This window comes from Pan paniscus, chromosome 13 (assembly GCF_029289425.2).
Source record: "Pan paniscus chromosome 13, NHGRI_mPanPan1-v2.0_pri, whole genome shotgun sequence".
Taxonomy (NCBI): domain Eukaryota; kingdom Metazoa; phylum Chordata; class Mammalia; order Primates; family Hominidae; genus Pan; species Pan paniscus.
The window spans coordinates 43,889,613-43,910,774 of record NC_073262.2 but is presented as its reverse complement, the minus strand read 5'-3'; the positions used below and the strand labels follow the sequence as shown (position 1 = coordinate 43,910,774).

Genomic DNA, 21,162 nt, shown 5'->3' with positions numbered 1-21,162 from the left:
ACAACCCCTGGGATGGCTATAATTAAAAAAAAAAAAAAAAGACAGTAACAAGCATCAGGGAGAAGAAATGGGGACCCTCAAACATTGCCGTGGAAATGTAAAATGATGCTGCCGCTGTGGAAAACAGTTTGGCAGTTCCTCAAAATGTTAAAAATAGAGTTTCCATATGGCCCAGCAATTCCCAGCAATACCCAAGAGACATGAAAACCCACATCTACACAGAGACTTGTATATCAGTGTTGATAGCAGCACTGTTCATAATAGCCAAAAAGTAGAAAGAACCCAATTTCTGTCAACCAATAAGTAAAATGTGGTAGATCCATTCAATGGAATAGTATTCAGCAAACAAAACAAAACAAAACAAAACAAAATGCTAAGCAAAAAAAGGCTACATATTATGTGATTCAATTATATGAAATGTCCAAAGTAAGCAAATGTATAAAGACAAAAATAGATTAGGGATTGTCTGGGGCTGTAGAGGTTGCTGGGAAATGGGGAGTGACTGCTAATGGATATAGGATTTCTTTTCTTTTTCTTTTTTTTTGAGAGACAGTCTTGCTCTGTGGCCAGGCTGCAGTGTATTGGCGCAATCTCAGCTCACTGCAACCTCCAACTTCCTGGTTCAAGTTATTCTTCTGCCTCAGCCTCCCGAGTTGCTGGGATTACAGGCACATGCCACCATGCCCAGCTAATGTTTGTATTTTTAGTAGAGACGGGGTTTCACTATGTTGGCCAGGATGGTCTCGATCTCCTGACCTCGTGATCCACCAGTCTCAGCCTCCCAAAGTGCTGGGATTACAGGCATGAGCCACCATGTCTGGCCTGGATTTTTTTATGGAATGATGAAAATGTTCAAAAACTTATTGTGGTAGGCCGGGCACGGTGGCTCATGCCTGTAATCCCAGCACTTTGGGAGGCCGAGGTGGGCGGATCACGAGGTCAGGAGATTGAGACCATCCTGGCCAACAACGGTGAAACCCCGTCTCTACTAAAAATACAAAAAATTAGCCGGGCGTGGTGGCAGGCGCCTGTAGTCCCAGTTACTCGGGAGGCTGAGGCAGAAGAATGGCGTGAACCCGGGAGGCGGAGGTTGCAGCGAGCTGAGATCGCGCCACTGCACTCCAGCCTGGACGACAGAGCGAGGCTCCGTCTCAAAAACAAAAACAAAAACAAAAACAAAAATCTTACTGTGGTAATAGTTGCATAGCTCAGGAATATAGATAAATGATGGAACTGTACACTTTAAGTGACTGAATTGTACATCAATAAAGCTGTTTAAAAAGATATTCTAAAACAACTATAATAGCAGTGTACTGTGGAGTATATTTTATATATAGAACTATAATATATAGTAACAATAGCACAAAGCATGGAAAGGGGTAATCGAAATATACTACAGTAAAGTTCTGACATTTTACATGAAATGTAGAATATTATTTGACTATAGACTATAAGTTAAAGATATATATTGTAAACCCTAAAGCCACAAGTAAATATTTAAAATAAAGATGTATAGCTAATAAGGGAATAATTACTATGCAATAGATTAATAAAAAATTCTCACTCTGAAAGAGAAAAAAAGAAGAAAAGAACAGAGCAAATAGAAAACAAATAGCAAGATGGTAGGTTTAAACCCAACATTATTGATAATTACATTAAAGGCTGAATATTCCAATTAAAGGCAGAGACTGTCAGATTAGATTTAAAAGTAAGTCCTGGCTAGATGCAGTGGCTCATGCCTGTAATCTTAGCTCTTTGGGAGGCCAAGGTGGAAGGACAGCTTGAGGCCAGGAGTTCGAGACCAGCCTGGATTATACAGTGAGACTTAATCTCTACAAGAAATAAAAAACAATTAATCAGGCATGGTGGTGTATGCCTGTAGTCCCAACTCCTCAGGGAGGCTGAGCTAGCATGATCACTTGAGCCCAGGATTTTGAGGTTACAGTGAACTATGATTGCACCACTCCATTCCCCTCTGTCTTAAAAAAAAAAAGTCCCTACAATACACCACCTACAAGAAACACACTAAAAAATAAAGATGAACATAGATACAAAGTAAAAGAATGGGAAAAGACATATGCAAACTCTAAAGAAATTTAAGGCCGAGGGCGGTGGCTCATGCCTGTAATCTCAGGACTTTGGGAGGCTGAGGCTGGTGGATCACCTGAGGGCAGGAGTTTGAGACCAGCCTGGCCAACATGGTGAAACCCCATCTCTACTAAAAATACAAAAATTAGCTGGGCGTGTTGGCAGGCACCTGCAATCCCAGCTACTCGGGAGGCTGAGGCAGGAGAATCGCTTGAACCTGGGAGGCAAAGGTTGCAGTGAGCCAAGATCGCGCCATTGCACTCCAGCCTGGGTGACGAGGGAAACTGCATCTCAAAAAAACAGAAAGAAAGAAAGCAAAGAAAGAAAGAGAGAGAAAGAAAAGAAAGAAATTTAAATGGCTGTATTAATATCAAAGTACACTTCAGAAAAAAATATTAACAAATAAAGAGTCATTACATATTAGAAAGGGATCCAATCATTAGGAAGACATAATCCTAAATGTATATGTACTCAATCATAAAGTTTTAAAACATGAAAAGTAAAACTGAAAGAATAGTTACAGCAGATTTCAACATTCTTCTTTCAGCAAATAATAGGGCAAGCAGACAAAAAAAATTGTCAGAAATAAGACTTGAATAGTGCTGTTGACAAACTTGACCTAATTAATACTTATTGAACAGTTGGTAATTTCAACACTCCTCTCTAAGCAATCCATACATTTAGAGAAAATAAATCAGTAAAGATATAAAATATACAGTAAAGATATAAAAGTGTCTTTTAAAAAAGTCTGTCAGTTGACCTAATTGGTATTTACAGGACACTCCAGCCAACCAAAGCAGAATACACATTGTTTTCAAGTACACTTGAAATTAAAGTAGAAAATGAATTAGTTGGGCGTGGTGGCATGTGTCTGTATTCCTAGCTACTCAGGAGTCTGGGGCAGGAGAATTGCTTGAACTTGGGAGGCAGAGGTTGCAGTGAGCTAAGATTGCACCACTGCACTCCAGTCTGGGCAACAGAGCAAGACTCTGTCTCAAAAAAAAAAAAAAAAGTGGAAAATGGAAAAATCAATAGAGAAAATGAATACAAATGAATACAACCAAAGCAGGTTCTTTGAAAAAATAATAAAATGATAAACTTCTAGTCCAAAGATTGGCTGACATTTTTATAAAGGGTCAGATAAATACTTTAGAATTTACAGGCCATATAATTTATTCAACTTGCAACTACTCAACTCTGCCACTGTAGCATAAAAGCAAGCATATACAATATGTAAATAAATGAGTGTGGCTGTGTTCTAATACACTGTTTACAAAAAACAGGCAGGAGCATGAAAAAAGAGATAGCGAGATAGAGAGATGAGACAGAGAGAGAGAGAACACAAATTACCAAAATCAGGAATGAGAAAGAGACAAGACTACAGATCATACAGCCTCCACCATCAGCTAGTCACCCCAGGGAACCCCTACCCCATCCATGGAGCAGGCAAGAATGTAGAAACCACATGAAGCTATGTGCCTTCAGCCTTCAATGTTGACATGCATTTATTTATTTAGTAACTAATTTATGTTAACAGGCAAAACAAAAATCCCTGGCCTTGTGGATCTTACCTTCTAAATCAGGGAGATTAAGCATAAACAATGTACATAATACATTTGTAGATTATCCAGTGTGTTAGGAGTTCACAAGAACTGTGAAGAAAGAAGGAAAAGTAGGACAAGGGAGGGAGAATGGAAGTGCTGAGAGTTTAAAATGGTGTGAAGACCCACCCAGGAAGGTCTCATTGAGGAATTAACATTTGAGCAAAGACCTGAAGGAGGTGATAGAGCAAGCCACAGGGAAGGATGTCCTAGGCTGAAGGAATAGCCAAGGCACAGACCCTGAGGCAGAGCCATCCCTGGAACATGGGAACAGCAGAGACCAGAGTTGTTAGAGTGGACTGAATAAAGGGAAGAGAGGTGGAAAGAGAGATCAGAGCCTACAGGGGAAGCAGTCAGAATAGGGCCTTATGGTCTAAGGTGTGAAATGGCTGGGAAGCCCAGCAGGAGAGGGGTTGCCAACACTGGGGGATGAATAACATATCAACAAGAACTTAGAGGAACAATGGGGCTTCCCACAGAGCCACAATAAGGTCATTCCAAGAGCTGGACCCTCGGGTCCTGGGGTCAAGGAGGAGCTAGCAAGATCCCTCCTCCCTCCTCCCACAAGGACATGAAACCTGGGGGCAGAGGGCACCTACCCGCCCATTCTCTATCTCTCGACAGGCCATCAGGATCACCTAGACAAGGAGGGTCAGGGGAGAGGAAGGTGATTTGGGTGAGGGGGCCAGGGAAACTGCCGAGGGGGTACTTAGATGTTGACCCCACCATTGTGCCCCACCCCCAAGTGCTGACCTTGACCCCAAACTCCCAGACCAGTCTCCAGAAGTCTAGCAGGGTGTGAGGCAAGGGTCCTTGCGTGGCAATGTAGGCCAGGCTTCCATCCACGCCCTGGTGAAGGCCGAATTCACGACTGAGATTCTGCGGCCCACCCCTGGCCACTCCCAGTCCACCTCCTTCCGTGACCCCAACCCTCACCCGGATGAAGTTGCCATTAATGTAGTCGCTGTGTCCCTCTTCCCGGAGCAGGGAGAGGATTACTCGCGTCTGATCATCTGTCAGCAGATAAGGTGAGAAACGTGGAGTTTGGATAGGATAGGGTGACGGAGCCTCTGACAGCCCCCTGGCTGAAAGCCAGCAGGGGACCACACACATGCAGAGATCCCACCAAGGTGCCCTTGTGGGCTGCTGAGCAGTGCAGAGGGTGAGGCTCTGGGAGGAGAGCACAGTGGATGACTGCAGTGCACACTGACGCCTGGACGTGGCGGGGCGTGCAAGGCTGCACCGACTCCCTACAGAAGCCCCGACTTACATGGCAGCACGTCTTTGTAGCGGTTCTTCCTCACGTTCTCTGGCCGACTGCCGGCCTCGGTGGAGCACACGCCGTCAGCCTTCCAGGCGGCCGAGCAGGCCTGGATGTCCTGGTAGAGCATTATGAGTGGGTCAGGGAGGGGAGGAGACAGGAGAGGAGCCAGGTCAGAGTCCCGGGCCACCTAGGCACGCTTGCAGGATACAAAGCCAGTGGCCTGGGGAGGTGAGTGCAGACCCCGATGGCACTGGGCCTGCCTAATAATAATGATACAGAAATAGTGACCCAGGGCACCTTCTCTGTGCCACTCTCTGTGCTAAGGGCATGTAATCATCACAGGTTCCTACGACGTGGGTACTATTATTGACATCCCCATTGTGCAGGCGGGAAAGTTTATGCACCACGTGGTTCAGCGACTTGTGGAAGGTCCCAACCAGGAAGTCACACGGTGAGGGTTGAACTCAGACCCTCTCGGCACCCACCCCCTGCACACTCAATCTGTGACATTGTCTTGTAAGCAATAACTGTAATGAAATATATTATGGGCTATGTAGCTAAACATATAAGACAATGTACAATGAATGCATAGGCATTATAATGTATGTACAAGATACTATAGGCACTGTGTTACTGGGAGATTATAATAATAATTAGTGAATCGTGTATTACCATCATCGTCAGGTATTCGTAATCTCAATGATAATAAGTAACACCCATGCCACCACTGTGTGCCAGCCACTATTCTAAGTACTTTACTTGTGTCCATTGGGTCATTTAAGCCCTCATGATGCCCTTGTGTAGTGGGAACACCTAGAAGAGCGCAGTGATTCCTGCACATGCGGGAGGCAGGCTTGGGGAGCAGGGGTGCCCTCACCACCCAGCCTTCCGCATGTGAGGCCCTCTGCACTGTACACGGTTCAGAACCCACCCAGTCGCATGATGTCATATATCACATGGGTATTATGTTTACGTTTGTTACACACATTCTTATATTGTATAATTATATATTTTACATTTATTATGCATTTCTTAGTTTCTTATATACAATGTTTCTACATGTGTGTAAATTACTTAGGTTTATAATTATCTGTTACTTTTTTTTTTTTTGAGACGGAGTCTCGCTCTGTTGCCCAGGCTGGACTGCAGTGGCGCTATCTCGGCTCACTGCCAGCTCCGCCTCCTGGGTTCACGCCATTCTCCTGCCTCAGCCACCCGAGTAGCTGGGACTACAGGCGCCCGCCACCACGCCCAGCTAATTTTTTGTATGTTTAGTAGAGATGGGGTTTCACCGTGTTAGCCAGGATGGTCTGGATCTCCTGACCTCGTGATCCGCCCGCCTCGGCCTCCCAAAGTGCTGGGATTACAGGCGTGAGCCACCGCGCCCGGCCATCTGTTACATATTTTATATCTACTTATGAATTTATCAAATAACTTTGGTCATTTTATAAATTATAATCTTTGTTATATTCATTTGTTGTATTGTTTTATGCAGTTATGCAATGTTTATTGTATAAACGGTCATTTATAAAACTTTTATATATTTGTCATATTTCTAAACTTGATATATGTCACCATATATCAGTTTATGCGTTTGTATGGTATGTTTCTATGTTTGGTACATAAGCGATTACACTTTAAACACGTCATCAACTGTAATGTACAGTGCCTAGGATGCTGCGTGAGCCTTCCTAATGCTGGGCTTGCACTACCTGTATTGTAACGTTTAGATTTTTTGTTTGGTTTTGTTTTGTTTGAGATGGGGTCTCACTCTGTGGCCCAGGCTGGAGTGCAGTGGCACCATCTCAGCTGTGCAGTGGAACCATCTCAGCTCACTGCAACCTCTGCCTCCCAGGTTCAAGCGAGTCCCCTGTCTCTGCTCCCTAGTAGCTGGGATTACAGGCATGCGCCCATGCCCAGTTGATTTTTGTATTTTTAGTAGAGACGGGGTTTCGCTGTGTTGCCCAGGCTGGTCTCGAACTCCTGAGCTCAAGCGATCCTCCCACCTCGGCCTCCCAAAGTGCTGGGATTACAAGCGTGAGCCACCGCACCTGGCCCACGTTTAGAATCTTTATAGGCAGTGACGAACGCCCCTACGAAGTGTGCGCCCAATATGTGCTAAGTGCTTTTCACCCACATCATTTAATCCTTAGACCAGTTTGGTCATTCATGTCCCCATTTCACCAAGGGAGAAGCCGAGGTCGGAGGGGCCAGGTAGACCGCCTGGACCACACGCGGATGGCCGGGACGCGGATTCGGGACGGGAAGCGGATTCGGGCCGGACGCGGATTCGAGCCCGGCGTTCACACCCTCACCACGCCACAGCCTCCGTGTTCCTCTTCGCCCTGCTGCAGCCCCTTCCTTCCTGTGATCACAGGGGACAGTCAGGTCGCCAGAAGCGGCGGGGCCGGGGCTGTCCAGCGCAGCAGGGCCGCCCGCCCTCCCCTGCGGCGCCCGCCCCGCCTGTCCCGCCCGCAGCCAGGTTGTTCCGGGAGCGCGACGAGGACACCGGGAACGAGGGTGTGCACGGTCCGTCCCGGCCTGGCCGTGGACGTCGCGCTCCGGGGCCGGGGGGCAGAGAGTGAAGACGGAGATAGCAAGAGCGACAGAGAAGTGCTGGGGAGAGAAACACGGAGAGACCCCCCGAGGCGGGGAGACACCGGGGACACCGAGACAGAAAGGCAGAGCCCGCCGGGCGCGGAGGACAGGCGTCCGCAGGGCCAGGGCCGGGGCGCGCCGCTCGCGGACCCCGTGCGCCACTCACGCTGAACTCGCCGGCGAGGACTGCCCCCTCCCGGCCGCCCCGCGCTTCCAGCCGCTCCAGGAAGCTCCGCGCCGAGTCCAGGCTGCGGCTCATGGCGCCGCGGGCCAGCAAGGTCCAGCCCAGCCGCCGCGCGCGCGGCGAGTGTGGACGCCGCGGGAGGCGGAGGCCGGTGACTGAGTCCCCGCCCTTGCCTCGGCAGCCAATGGAAGCGCGCAGCGGCGGGCAGGGCGCCCCAGCCACTGTGTTCTGAGCCCGCGTAGCCCCACCCCGGGCGCTCCGGCCGCTGTGGCGGGAGCCCTAGGTCCTCGCGGGCTGCCCTGAGCAGAGTCCAGCGCCGGCGCTTCCCCTTTTTTTCGGCTGCCGCGCCCACTGGTGGGGGGGTGGCACGGTCCCAGGTTCGCTCCCTGCCGCTTGGGACCCGCCCCCAGATCGGGATCCGCGCCCAGGGGCCGACCTCCGGGTGCCGGCTCTGGGTGGACGGCCGAGCGGTCTCGCCAGGCCCTCCCGCCCGTCTCCTGGGAGCCAGGCCGCGCGGAGTCCGAGCTGGGGCGGGCAGCAGCCTTGGGTGGAGACGGTCGCCGAGATCAGGCTGCCCCTCGTGCCAGAGGACCCCGGGTCGGGGGCGTCCCGCGCTGTGCGCTCCAGCCGGGCCCAAGGGAGGCCGGGGAGGAGCAGCCACGCCGTGGGAAAGGCCAAGTGGCAGCGGGATCTTCTCTATCTGTGTATTTCCCGAGGAATTTGTGGTTCCTCTTTTTCCCGGATGCGCTGGGGCACCAGGGTCAGTCCTGTGTGAGCATCTCGACCTGCACAAGCCTGCTGGGAAACAGAACTGAGGCACTGGAAGTGGGTTCTGGGGAACGAAGAGCTTCTCTTTTTTGCCTGCCCTGACACTCCCATCTTCAGAAAGTGTGCAGAGGTCAGAGGAGAGCCGCCGTTCCAGCTTCCGGGATCACCGAGGGGAGGCTGGAGAGAATGGACTGGCACCTGGGTCTCTTCAAGGACAGGCCTAGGTTAGCCCCCTTCTCGCCGAGGTCGGAAGAATTAAGAGGGGTGTCACTGGAAGGGGCGTCAGTGGACACCAGTTTGAGGTCGTTGAGGGGTTGAAAGGTAGCATTGGGGCCTGGATGTGTGCCTGAGTCTCTGAAGGGTCAACAGGGGCATGATGTCAGGTGGTCAATTTAATTCACTAGGGGCTATCAGAGTATTTAAGGGCACACTTTCTTAAAGGTCCCGGTAGGAAGTGGTTTTGGCTTTGCTATCGCTGCCCCAGCTGCTTAACTCAGCTGTGGCAGCATGAAAGCAGACAATATAGTGTGGCTGTGTCCCAAAGAAACCATTTATGGACAAAGAAATTAGAATTTCATGTAATTTTCATGTGTCATGAATTATTCTAGTGTGTGTGTGTGGCCTACAGGCTGTCGTTTGCTGACCTTGGCTGAAGTGATGGAGAGATCAAAGTGGCTCTGTGGGGATCAGCAGCTAGGGCTGTTTGATTTATTGTGGGGTCCGCAGGGGTCACTGTGAGATCCACGTTCATCATTTATCGGTTTCATCTTTGAGCATTCTCAGGGAGGTCGAAGGTCAATAGTAATCGTTTAGGATGGTGGTGATAGGGAATTCATTGGAAGCCAGTCAGAGTCCCTTGGATGTTCATGGGGAGGGGGGGTGTCAGTAGATATTGACAGTCATTGGGAGGCCAGTGGATACTTGGGACAAGAAGTGAAAGTAATTGTGGGGCCATTGGGATTTGGAGTGTTAGTAATTGAAGGGTCCGAAGAGTCTGGGAAGTCATTGAGAGCTCTGCTGAGTGCATGATAGTGACTCTCAGTATAATCATTGAGGGTTTGTGGATGGCCATGGAGATCCAGGGAGGTAGAATACAGAAGCATCAGTAAGCTTTCAGAAAATAAAGACATTTTCTGGGAAAATGTGAGCCCCTGAGCACACATGGTTATTCAGGGCAGTCTTTATGGGCTAGAGGATCTCTGTCCAGCAGCAGGGATCCTGTTGAGGGCCTGTCCTCATAGGCTGAGGTCTGTCTGACTGGTGGAGGGCATGTCGTCCAGCTGAAGGTCTGGTTGACTAGGTGGGTGGGGTGTTCTCTCCTCTGGGGTAATGTCTCTGTCCATTTTGGGGAGGGCGCCTGTCCTTGAGGGATTCTGACCTTTGCCTGGCTGGGGGGCCCAGGTGTCTCTCTGGCCACAGGCCTATTTGGATGTCTGGCTGAGGGTCTTCCCATCTGTCAGTAATCTGTCTGTTTGTCCAGCTGGGTGTTTCCCTGGGATTCTGTCCATCTGGAAGTCTGTCCAGCCAGGGTGTGTGTGTTTGTGTGTGTGTTTGGTGGTTTGTCTATTAGAGGATCTGAGTGACTAGCCAGATGCTGCCTTGTGGCCTGTGAACATTAAGTGGCTGAGGCTGTAGTCTGCCATTTGTACTTCCAGCTGCCTTGAGTGTCTTTCTGTCCTCGTGTTCACCCTCACTCCAAGCCCCAGCTTGTTGTTTAACCCACCTGTCCTCCTGACACCTGACCGTTCCTCATGTCTCTCCAAACATCCAAACTCTTAGCTTGCCCTCTGTTCAGCTCAGGCTAGGTGTGGGGGATGGGAAGACCCCACATCTTCCAGAGGCCCTGGCCCACCCCGGCTTTTCTCTCCCGGAGGACTGCCAGCTGTGTTCTTGCAATGAGACTCACTGCTGCTGGTGGCCCTCTTGTTCACGCTGCCAGCAGCAGTCTTGCACAGTGGGAGCTGCTGGCACTGCTACAGAGACCCCAAGCGTGCCAAAGCCCACATGCCATGTGCCAGTCTGTCACCTTCCCACCAGTCAGTGTGGCTACATGGGCCTCTCAACAGAGCCAAGAGGACAAGGTAGAGGAAGATGCACAGGGACAGGTGCACAAGGCTGTGAGTTCAGCCTGCTCTGAGCCTGCAAAGGGGAAAAGAGAAACTACAGTGGAGACCCCTGGCAGACACCCCTTCCTCCGGGATGCTTGCGGGGAGCTCCTTGGAGACTGCTGGCATCTCCAGGGTACAGTTCTTCTCCAGCTTCCTTTTTTGCTTAGTTAAAAAAGGGCAGAGACCATCCTGGCTAACACAGTGAAACCCCGTTCTCTATTAAAAGTACAAAAAATTAGCCGGGCGTGGTGGTGGGCACCTGTAGTCCCAGCTGCTCGGGAGGCTGAGGCAGGAGAATGGCTTGAACCCGGGAGGCGGAGCTTGCAGTGAGCCGAGATTGTGCCACTGCACTCCAGCCTGGGCGACAGAGCAAGACTCCGCCTCAAAAAAAAAAATCAATAAATAAAAATAAAAAAAGGGCAGAAGACTGGAACCAAAATGTTTGAGTTAGAATTCTGGCACCATGACTTTCTCAGTATGACCTTGGGCAAGTCATTTAATTTCTATGTCTCAATTTCCTCCTCTGTAGGACTGTGTCTCTTCTTGTTGCTTTATTGTGAGAATTTAAGGAAATCATTGTATATAAAGCATTTAGATAGAACAGCACTTGGCTTGCAGTATACACTTGGTGCTATTAATATTATTATTACACTGCTAGTTTCCCTTTCTGATATTGCCACGCCCACCTCGTTACTCACTCCTCTCAGTTAAAACAAAAGTGGAAGGGGGGGCATAAATTTGAAAACATTTTCCCATTGCTTCATTCTGTTAAAAACCTTCAAGCTGGGCGAGTTGTCCTGTTGGTCCATCCACAAGTCTGGCATTTAGCAAACAGGAAAAAGGCAACCCTCTTCAGTGCAAGAGGAAGCATGTGGCTGTGTCCCCCTCCCGTCCGATGCCTGAGAGCTCTAAGTCCTCTGGGAGAGCTTTTGTTCCTGTCTCCTCTAACTCTCCTCAGGTGTGCCAGGTTTCAGTGTTCTGAATCAAAGACGACTCCTGGTCCCTCCATGGGAAAGGGTCAGCAGCTCAGCGCGGTGGAAAGAGAAAGCCAAAGAGAAAGGGGCCTAAGAGAAAGCCACCCTACCCCTTCTCAGCGCTACCACCAAACCCCACAACCCCCAGCTCTTTGTGGAGGCTGACCTGCTGCCCTCGGGAGCTGTCCTGCAATTCTGCTTCAGAAAGGAGGGGAAACCACTAGGAATAGAGGGGAAAGCCCTCTTCCCCATCTTTAAAATACTCATACCAACTTTTCCCCCACTCCTCCAGGGCAGAGCCTGGGCATCTGCATGGCCCAGAGCAGGCCCCCGATGTGCCCCTGGAGGAAATAAACTCGGGCAGACAAGTGCTCTAACAGCAATGCTGGCAGCACTCTGGGATTTCCGTGACTGACAGGCCGGGTCAGGCTGCTGCCTCCTCAGCCTGCAGTTTCTACACCTGATGCTAGCCCAGCTTCAGCATACTTCCTCTGTATGCGGTGCTTTATTTAGAAAAGACCAATTGGCCATGTTATTGTCAGCAAATGCCGGCCAGGGTCCTGCACAGATGAGGGCCGTGTCTGCGGGCCCTGATTGCACAGCCCATGTGTCATGGCTGAGTGCAGTTCCCAGGACAACCAAAGGGATGCATGGATCCGTGTGCATTGCTGTCTGCCCATCAATTATAACACCAGAGAGAAATGAGTGTGCATCCATGCTTGGGTGAGTGTAAACACCTCTGGAAGGATTCCTATAATGAGGGGGCACCCTCACTGCTGCTGCTGACCAGGGTGTTCTGAAGTCCTAGGCAATGCAGGGTGGCAAGGAGAAAGGAGGGAGGGGCCCATCAGAAATGCTAACTGGCATATAGCATAATCAGCTACAAAGTTTTAGAAACTCTTATGAAAAACTGTAAGGACTAATGAGAAAATTTAATGAGGTAGCTAGTTAAAATACACTAACTAGGCCAGGCGTGGTGGCTCATGCCTGTAATCCTAGTACTTTGGGAAGCCGAGGTGGGTGGATCACGAGGTCAGGAGATCGAGACCATCCTGGCTAACATGGTGAAACCTCATCTCTACTAAAAATACAAAAAATTAGCCAGGCATGGTGGCGGGCGCCTGTAGTCCCAGCTACTTGGGAGGCTGAGGCAGGAGAATCGCTTGAACCCTGGAGGCGGAGTGAGCCGCGATTGTGCCACTGCACTCCAGCCTGGGCAACAGAACGAGACTCCATCTCAAAAAAAGAAAAAAAAGAAAAAAAAATACACTAAGTACTTACACACACCAGTTTAATGAATTTGAAACTGTAATGCAAAAAGCTTCCATATTAATTTCTTGAGAAATAGGCACCAAGTTTGAACCCCTAATAAATTAATGGAGCTAAGCAATAATACTGCCTACTGACATCACAAAAATGACTCCCAGGCAGGCACTGAGATTCCTAATGAAAGAACATAACACCCTCATCAAGTATTACTGCTAAAAAAAATTTGCAGGTGTATCTGGTTGAGCCTCTAGATCTCAATATTAATTCAGAGAAAACACAACGGCAGACAAAAATGTTAAATGACACCACAGTGTTAAGATCAGCAACATCCAGACGGTGAAAGGTCTATTAAGACAAACCAGTTTCCTAACTGAGTAAACTGCAAAGAAACAATCTTATAGAGAGACTCAAGACTTAACACACAAATGCTCATAGCAGCATTGTTCACAATGGCCCAAATGTGGCAAACAACCTAAATTTCATCAACTGATGGATCAAATGTGGCATATAATAATACCCCATGTATAGGGACATACATGGAATATTATTTGGCAATGAAAAGAAATGAAGTGCTGACATAAATAAGTTACACTGTGAATAAGCTTAGAAAACATTATGCTAAGTGGAAGAAGCCAGTCAGAAAAGACGTATTATTCCATTTACATGAAACGTTCAGAAACAGCAAATCTATAGAGACCAAAAGTATTAATTTAAAAAAAAAATCCTGTTCTAAGGCTGGGCGCAGTGGCTCACGCCTGTAATCCCAGCACTTTGGGAGGCCGAGGTGGGCAGATCATGAGGTCAGTAGATCGAGACCATCCTGGCTAACACAGAGAAACCCCGTCTCTACTAAAAATACAAAAAATGAGCCGGGTGTGGTGGCAGGCACCTGTAGTCCCAGCTACTCGGGAGGCTGAGGCAGGAGAATGGCGTGAACCCGGGAGGCGGAGCTTGCAGTGAGCCGAGGTTGCACCACTGCACTCCAGCCTGGGCGACAGAGCGAGACTCCGTCTCAAAAAAAAAAAAAAAATAAATAAATAAAAATAAAAATAAATAAATAAATCCTGTTCTAATGTCTCAGCAGAGTCTGGCCAAAAGTAGACTAGTGGTTGCCAGAGGGGCTGGGGCCTGGTGGGAGGGAGGGGATTAGAGTGACAGCTAATGCGTATGGGGTTTTTCTCCGGGGCAGTGGGGGCAGAGGGGGACAAAAAATGTTCCAAAATTAGATTGTGGTGATGGTTACACAGCCCTATGAATATGATTTTTAAAAAATCATTGATGCACAGGGACGGGCGCACAAGGCTGTGAGTTCAACCTGCGCTGTGAATTGTGTAATATGTTGACTATCGCAATAAAGCTGTTTTTAAAAGACTTGTCAATTATTTGCAATGAATGGACCTGATGTCGATCTTAGTCGAAACAAGCACACTCTAATCAAGGCAAGCTGAACATTAAGTGGATATCTGATGATATAAAGGAATGATCATTCATAATTTTATGTGTAATAATGTTTTTTTTTTGTTGAGTCCTTATCTTTTAGAGATATACATGGAAATACATATGGATGAAATGTTCTGATGTCTGAGATCTACTTTAAAAACTGGTGGAGTGGATACAGGGAGTGGGTGAGCTATGAAGACTGGCTCACATCAAAACCGGCTCAGCGACTCACTATACCATCTTCTCTGCTCTTGTATGTTTCAAATTTTCCACAACTAACAAGATTTAAAACAATCAATCTAGAGGTGAACAAATGCATCTATAAGGAGAGCAGACCCATCACAGAAAATACATCACACACAAGGCCAGTAAGTATTTGAAAAGAGGCACAACCTCCAGAGTAACTAAAGAAATGCAAATGCAATTGGGGAAACATTTTGCACCTAGTGCGTGACAGAGGTTAAAACCTCTGATGATGCCCAGGGCTCACCTGGGGAGCAGGTGCTCACATCTTGTGATGGTGCCTGTGGAGAGACACAACCTCTACTATCATTTTATTTTAGTGTTTTCTTTTTATTGAGATGGAGTCTTGCTCTTGTTGCCCAGGCTGGAGTGCAATGGCGTGATCTTGGCTCACTGCAACCTCTACTTCCCGGGTTCAAGCGATTCTCCTGCCTCAGCCTCCTGAGCAGCTGGGATTACAGGCACCCGCCACCATGCCCGGTCACTTTTTTGTATTTTTAGTAGAGATGGGGTTTCACTATGTTGGCCAGGCTGGTCTTGAATTCCGGACCTCAGGTGATCCGCCCGCCTCAGCCTCCCGAAGTGCTGGGATTACAGGTGTGAGCCACCACGCCTGGCCTCTATCATTTTAAAGGCAGAATTCCTCTTGTAGGGATGTATGCATCAGATACACTTGCATAAATATGCACAGAAGTATGTTCAATGATGCTCTCGAAGCAGTATTTGTGGGGGTAAAAACAGGAAACCACCCAACAATGTAGCCACAAGGAAGGAGGCAGATCCATGTGTACTAGACAGCCTTGGAGCCCTGTGGCATCCATTTGTCATTAAAGGGTAAGATACAAGGTTCAGAGTAGTGTGCACAACATGATCCCTTCCAGGTTAAAATATAATTAACAGTCAACAAACTTATGGATACCATGAATAAAAGATATCAGTCCAGCTTCTTTAAAAAGTCAATACTGATGACCTCTGGAGAGTAGGGATGGGTTCTTTGGGGTGGAAGGAGGATGATGGTTTACTTTTCACCATGTGCACTTGTGTGTGTTTTTAAAAATGTTTTGTAGAGATGAGCTCTCCCTATATTGCCCAGGCTGCTCTCAAACTCCTGACTTCAAGTGAACCTCCTTGCCTTGACCTCCCAAAGCACTGGGATTATTACAGGTGTGACTGCACCAGGCCTTCTGTATGCTTTTTTATCATAAGGATGTCTTCCAAGTGTCCGCCTGTACCCCCACCCCAAAAAATGGGCAGAGAACTCAAGAGGGCAGTTCTTCGTGGTCAAGTGGATACAATGTTCACCTGCTAACATTACAGTAAAGAACCTCCCTCCTCCCTGGGTACCCAGTGCACCAGCAAGGCGTTCAGCCTTCTGGGGATGATGCAGCACATACGCGCAAGTGCAGGGCCCTCCCTGCCTCTTTTGCACACTGACAGCATATCACACATGGCGTTTCACACCATGCTTCTTTGTATTTAATGTCTATCTTGAGGAGCTTCTCAATGGCTATATCTACAGAATGGGAAAAACTATTTGCAAACCATGTATCTGGTAAAGGGTTACTATCTGTCTCAACTTGGGCTGTTCTACCAAATACCACAGACTGGGTAGCTTAAACAACAGGCATTTATTTCTTACAGCTCTGGAGGCTGGGAAGTCCAAGATGGTGGCTCCAGCAGATTCAGTGTCTGGTGAGGGGGGCTTCCTGGTTCACAGATGGTAGCTTCTAGCTGTGTCCTCACATGGCAGGAGGGGCAAAAGAGCTCCCTCGGGCATCTTATATAAGAGCACTAATTCTATGCAAGAGGGCAGAGTCCTCATGACCTAATCGCTTCCCTAAACTGTTGACCTTAGGGATGAGAGTTCAATATACGAATTTTTGGGGGACACAAACATTCAGGCCACAGCAGTATCCAAACTATATAAGGGACTCAAGTCAACAACAAAGAACAAATGACCTGGTATATGCAAAAATGCTCAGTATCACCAACCGTTAGGGAAATGCAAATCAAAACTGCAATGAGAGAGATCACCTCATACCTGTTAGGATAGCTGTTATTAAAAAACACAAGATAAAGAATGTTGGCAACGATGTGGAGAAAAGGGAACCCTAGTGAACTGTTGGTGAGAATGGAAATTAGTACAGCCTTTATGGAAAACAGTATGGCGGTTCCTCAAAAAATTAAAAATAGAACCACCATTTGATGCAGCAATCCCACTTCTGGGTATACATATAAAAAAGAGATGAAATCATTATCTTCAAAAGATAGCTATACTCCCATGTTTACTGCAGCATTTCCACAACTGCCAAACTATGAAAACGACCTAAGTGTCTATTGGTGGATGGATTGGTAAGAAAATGTGGCATGTATATTTTTTACAAGGAAAGAAATCCTATCATTTGCAATAACATGGAGGAACCTGGAGAACATTATGTTAATAGAAATAAGCCAGACACAGAACAAATACCACATGATGCCACTTACATGAGGAATCAGCTGCTGAGCACTGGGTGTGGCCCGTCCCCTCCGCGTTGGCACACTGGCGGCTTCCACTCAGTGAGTTAACTTGGTGGGCTGCCCCTGACACAGGCTGGCCCTGCTACCCACATCTGCCTGCTGAAGAGCTCATAGGACCCTCACTCTTGAGGGGATGTTAGCATCAAATCTCTCTCTATGTTAACCCCCACACTGACTCCAGGCCCAAGCACGTCCCACAGCCATCAGGTCCCCACCCAAAGGGATCCCATGGGCTTTGCCCTGCAGACTTGGCCTGACCACTCAGAGGCAGGCGGGGCCATGACACAGACGGTTTATTCAGACCTCTCCACCCGCCACAGTTCCGCATCCCAGTTCAGCAGGCCATTCTGTGACAGTTCCTACTGGTGGGTCTGTCTATGACAGCCCCATCCTGAGTTCCAAGTCCATGTCCTGACTGAGTGGTGAGTGTGCTCACTCAGCGCTCAGGAAGACCCTCTTGCGTGCGGTATTGGTGTAAGGGTGCCAGCGCCACTCCACGTCTGCTGTGGCCTCCTGCTCCAGCGTGCCCAGACGGATCATGTACACTGCAGGCAGGGATGGCATCAGCCCCGGCACAGCCAGCCTCCCCTCCCCACCCCAGACACGGGATTCAGCCTCAAACTCACGCTTCAGCTCAAAGCGGGGCCCGACCTCAGTGAGCTCCACGTTGCGGTGGTCTGTCTTCTTGTACACATGGTGCCTGGGAGGGAACAGCTGTGGGTCAACAGCAAGCAGCACGAGGTACACAGGGTGGGGATGCTTTCCTGGGGCATGGCCCGTGGACCCACCGGAATGATATGTAGTCGTCCTGGTTTGCGAAGGTAATGACCCGGTGGCTGTCATCTTTGGGCACGGGAAATAAGTATCGGAGGATGTCAGAGACCTGGGGCACAAGGAAAGAGAGGGAAACAGAGTGGCAAATGCCTGGCCTGGCCCGCAGCCCCAGCCTGAAGGTCCCCAGACTCACCCGCTTGCCCAGGCGGGAGGAGAAGCCGTGTGTGATGAGGTGGGGCTTGGCCTCCGACATGGTGCCCAGGTCTGGGATGTCATGCCGCATGACCACATTGCACAGCGTGAAGTAGGCAGTAGGACCAAAGGGCAGGTGGCTGACGATGAGCCCCACTGGCAGGGAAAGGTGGCTGTCAGAGACCCCGTCTGCCCTCAGACGGCTCCCACCCCGACTCCCTCCCTCCGGCCTCACCAGGTGTGCCCCGATGCTCGTGAACGACCAGCAGATCGGTGACGCCGTTGGCTTTGCAGGCTCGCACCAGTGCCCCCACTTCATGTCGACCTCGGTTCATTCGCTGGGCGCCCGGGAACACCAGCTTCAGCTCCTGGGCGTGGATGGCAGTGTACAGTCAGGACTGGGGCTGTGTGTCCTGGGTGTCTCTCCCTCACTCCCTGCTCACCAGTACCTTTGCAAACATCTTGAGGCGGGAACTGGGGTCTCGGGAGGTAGTGATCATAACCTTGGGATCCTCGACTCCTGCCCATCGGTATTCATCATCCATGTGGCTGGTCACACCTGTCAGGAGCACGAGGGGCAAGAACATGACAGTCTTGGGAATGAAATGCTAACTTCGGGGCAGCCAAGACCGCCTGGATGTCGCTGTCTGCCGAAGCCTTCAACAATAGGAATTTTCCACATGCACACCGGGCAAGAGGGCAGCCTCCAACTACTCTGGCTGCTGAGCACAAGCGTGGCTGAGAAACAGAATCTTTTGTTTAATTGTAGTTCGCTTAAGCTGTATTAGTCACATGGGGCTAAGCAGCTACTCTATTACACAACGAAGTCCACACTCTGCTAAGGCCAACGGTGACAAACTCTTTTCCCTCGTAACAAATATCTATAATGTTTGGGATTCCTTTCTTGTTTCTTGAATAATGCAGTGAATAAACGTATGGGCACCAATAATGTGTGACGGACACTGTCTTGCCCCAGCAGGCACTCCAGTGGGGGAGGTAATTAACAAGTCAGGTGCAGAGTCAGTGAGGCACTCCCATGTGTGCCATGTAAGTGGGACAGGGCACACTCAGGGAGAGCCCTGCAATGCCATCTGTGCAGTGACAAGGGCATGGGGGACAGTTCCAGGAGCAGTTTCCTCTGATGGGATGGTGCCCGGTGTGTCTGAGGAAGGACTGGAGACCTGCCAGCTCAGTGTTGGGGAGGGCTACCTTGTATAGTTACCTTCACCTCCGGCATCATCAAACTCCAGGGACCCCTGTAAGGCCAGAGCCTCTCGGCGTATCTCAGTGGGAATCAGGCGGTTTTCTGCAGAGGGAAGAGAGAGGGGCTGAGTGAGTCACAAGCATGGAGACCTCAGCTCATCCAATACACCACAGCTTACTAGCCTGCACATGCTTGAAATAAAAATACCTCAGCCCTTTCTGAGCTTGGATACAGCATGGATAGAGGTGACAAAACTTTCTACAGGCCAACCCCCATAAACAGTGGTTACTAGGACTTCATTTTCTTTAGTCTCATGACTTGAGGACTTTCTAAAATATCTTAATGTACTGTATTGCTTTTATAATCAGGTAGAAATCTAAACATCGATTTTTTTTTTTTTTTTGAGACGGAGTCTCGCTCTGTCACCCAGGCAGAGCAGTGCAGTGGTGCCATCTCGGCTCACTGCAAGCTCCGCTTCCTGGGTTCACGCCATTCTCCTGCCTCAGGCTGGCGAGTAGCTGGGACTACAGGAGCCCGCCACGGCGCCCGGCTAATTTTTTGTATTTTTAGTAGAGACGGGGTTTCACCGTGTTAGCCAGGATGGTCTCGATCTCCTGACCTCGTGATCCACCCGCCTCGGCCTCCCAAAGTGCTGGGATTACAGGCGTAAGCCACAGCGCTCGGCCTTAAAAATTACTTTTGAAAAGAAATATAGACTGTTCTGTATGTATGATGGTGGACCAGAGACCTTTAAGCTCTCAGACAGCAAAACCGTTGGTCACGATGCCCACAGCGCTTCGAAGGCATGGCTTCAGCGGGCCCTGGACCGCAGGCTGCCTACCGCAGAGCACAGCGCTCCAGGTGCGCACTCGGGGCCAGCACTGTTCTCCACGGAGCTCAGAGGAACTCCTGCAGGGAGGATGGGCAGCGCAGTCTGCAGCACCAGCGCTATCCAGATAGTCTTTAGAGAGAATTTCTTTTTTTTTTTTTTGAGATGGAGTCTTGCTTTTTTGCCCAGGCTGGAGTGCAGTGGCAGGATCTCGGCTCACTGCAACCTCCGCCTCCCGGGTTCAAGCGATTCTCCTGCCTCAGCCTCCTGAGTAGCTGGGATTACAGGCGCGTGCCACCACGGCCGGCTAATTTTTGTATGTTTAGTAGAGACGAGATTTCACCATGTTGGTCAGGCTCGAACTCCTGACCTCATGATCCGCCTGCCTCGGCCTCCCAAAGTGCTGGGATTACAGCAGTGAGCCACCGCTCTAAAGAGAATTTCTACAGGACAAGATAAAGTCTTTAAAACTTGGGACGAACTTGACACACTGCACACAGCGGGCAAGCTGCAAAACCCGGGTACTGCAACGTCAGTGACAAGTAATTAATACCATCACACCGAAGAAAGACTCTCAAAACCAACAGGAGAACTCAATGAGCAAGGAAAACGGCCGGCAAGCATTTGGAAAGACGCTCGGATATTCGAACACAAATGCATGCCGGGGTGGTTTACCACGCAGACGCCCGCGGGGCCGACGCCTTACCTTCCAGCGCGCGCCGCAGCCGCTCCTTCCTCTCCTGGGCTGAGCGCTGCGCCTCCTCCCGGGCCTTGCGGTACAGGTACTCGCGGCGCAGGCGGGCCTCGCGGCGCAGCTGTGGGAACAGCAGGCCCAGTCACTCACTACTCGCTCCCGAGCCCCGGAACCCCGGAGCCCCGGAGCCGCTGAGCCTCCAAGTCCCCAGAGCCACATCCCCAGCACTTCACGCGCCCCGGACCTCCGAAACAGGAGCTCATTCTCCTACCATCTTGAGTGCCGCTTCCACGTGGGTCCGGGAGAATCTGTGGGCTCCTCCAGCACGACACAGTCCTCACTTCCGCCCTCAACCAAGATGGTCCCTTAGACGCTTCACTGGTGCCTGCAGCTGTGGGGAATGCCCTATGTT

General features: G+C 49.6%; 2 protein-coding genes across 7 annotated transcripts in view; both read right to left on the bottom strand.

The window, feature by feature from the left end:
• The window catches only part of PTPN18 (protein tyrosine phosphatase non-receptor type 18), a 39,898-nt gene extending 28,166 nt beyond the window's left edge, over nucleotides 1-11,732 (bottom strand). For all 4 annotated transcript variants that reach the window (XM_063595359.1, XM_034954134.3, XM_034954133.3 and 1 more), the window contains exons 1-5: nucleotides 7,718-11,732; nucleotides 4,960-5,068; nucleotides 4,626-4,702; nucleotides 4,443-4,538; nucleotides 4,289-4,327 (exon numbers count right to left, since the gene is read on the bottom strand). In XM_063595359.1, coding sequence (XP_063451429.1) covers nucleotides 4,289-4,327; nucleotides 4,443-4,538; nucleotides 4,626-4,702; nucleotides 4,960-5,068; nucleotides 7,718-7,810 — 414 coding nt within the window. In that variant the 5' untranslated portion in view covers nucleotides 7,811-11,732. The remainder of the gene's footprint in view (nucleotides 1-4,288; nucleotides 4,328-4,442; nucleotides 4,539-4,625; nucleotides 4,703-4,959; nucleotides 5,069-7,717) is intronic.
• Nucleotides 11,733-16,146: 4,414 nt separating this feature from the next.
• IMP4 (IMP U3 small nucleolar ribonucleoprotein 4) lies at nucleotides 16,147-21,159 on the bottom strand. 3 transcript variants are annotated; one of them, XM_003804154.6, is made up of 9 exons: nucleotides 21,022-21,159; nucleotides 20,763-20,871; nucleotides 19,246-19,329; nucleotides 18,473-18,582; nucleotides 18,259-18,391; nucleotides 18,025-18,179; nucleotides 17,846-17,940; nucleotides 17,684-17,757; nucleotides 16,147-17,602 (listed from the first exon to the last, which is right to left on the bottom strand). In XM_003804154.6, exons 1-9 carry the CDS (start codon nucleotides 21,022-21,024, stop codon nucleotides 17,490-17,492), a joined length of 876 nt encoding a protein of 291 aa, XP_003804202.1. In that variant the 5' UTR covers nucleotides 21,025-21,159; the 3' UTR covers nucleotides 16,147-17,489. The 3 variants fall into 3 exon arrangements, with proteins under 3 accessions (XP_003804202.1, XP_034810047.1, XP_034810050.1); XM_034954156.3 differs by having other exon boundaries at nucleotides 17,846-18,179; XM_034954159.3 differs by having other exon boundaries at nucleotides 17,846-18,179; nucleotides 20,995-21,097.
• Between the last annotated feature and the right edge of the window lie 3 nt (nucleotides 21,160-21,162).

Coding starts and splice junctions, on each gene's coding strand:
- IMP4 (XM_034954156.3), bottom strand. Junction 19,330..20,762: donor GCTGCGGCGCGCGCTGGAAG/GTAAGGCGTCGG, acceptor TTCCCTCTGCAG/AAAACCGCCTGATTCCCACT. Junction 17,603..17,683: donor GCCCCGCTTTGAGCTGAAGC/GTGAGTTTGAGG, acceptor CCCTGCCTGCAG/TGTACATGATCCGTCTGGGC.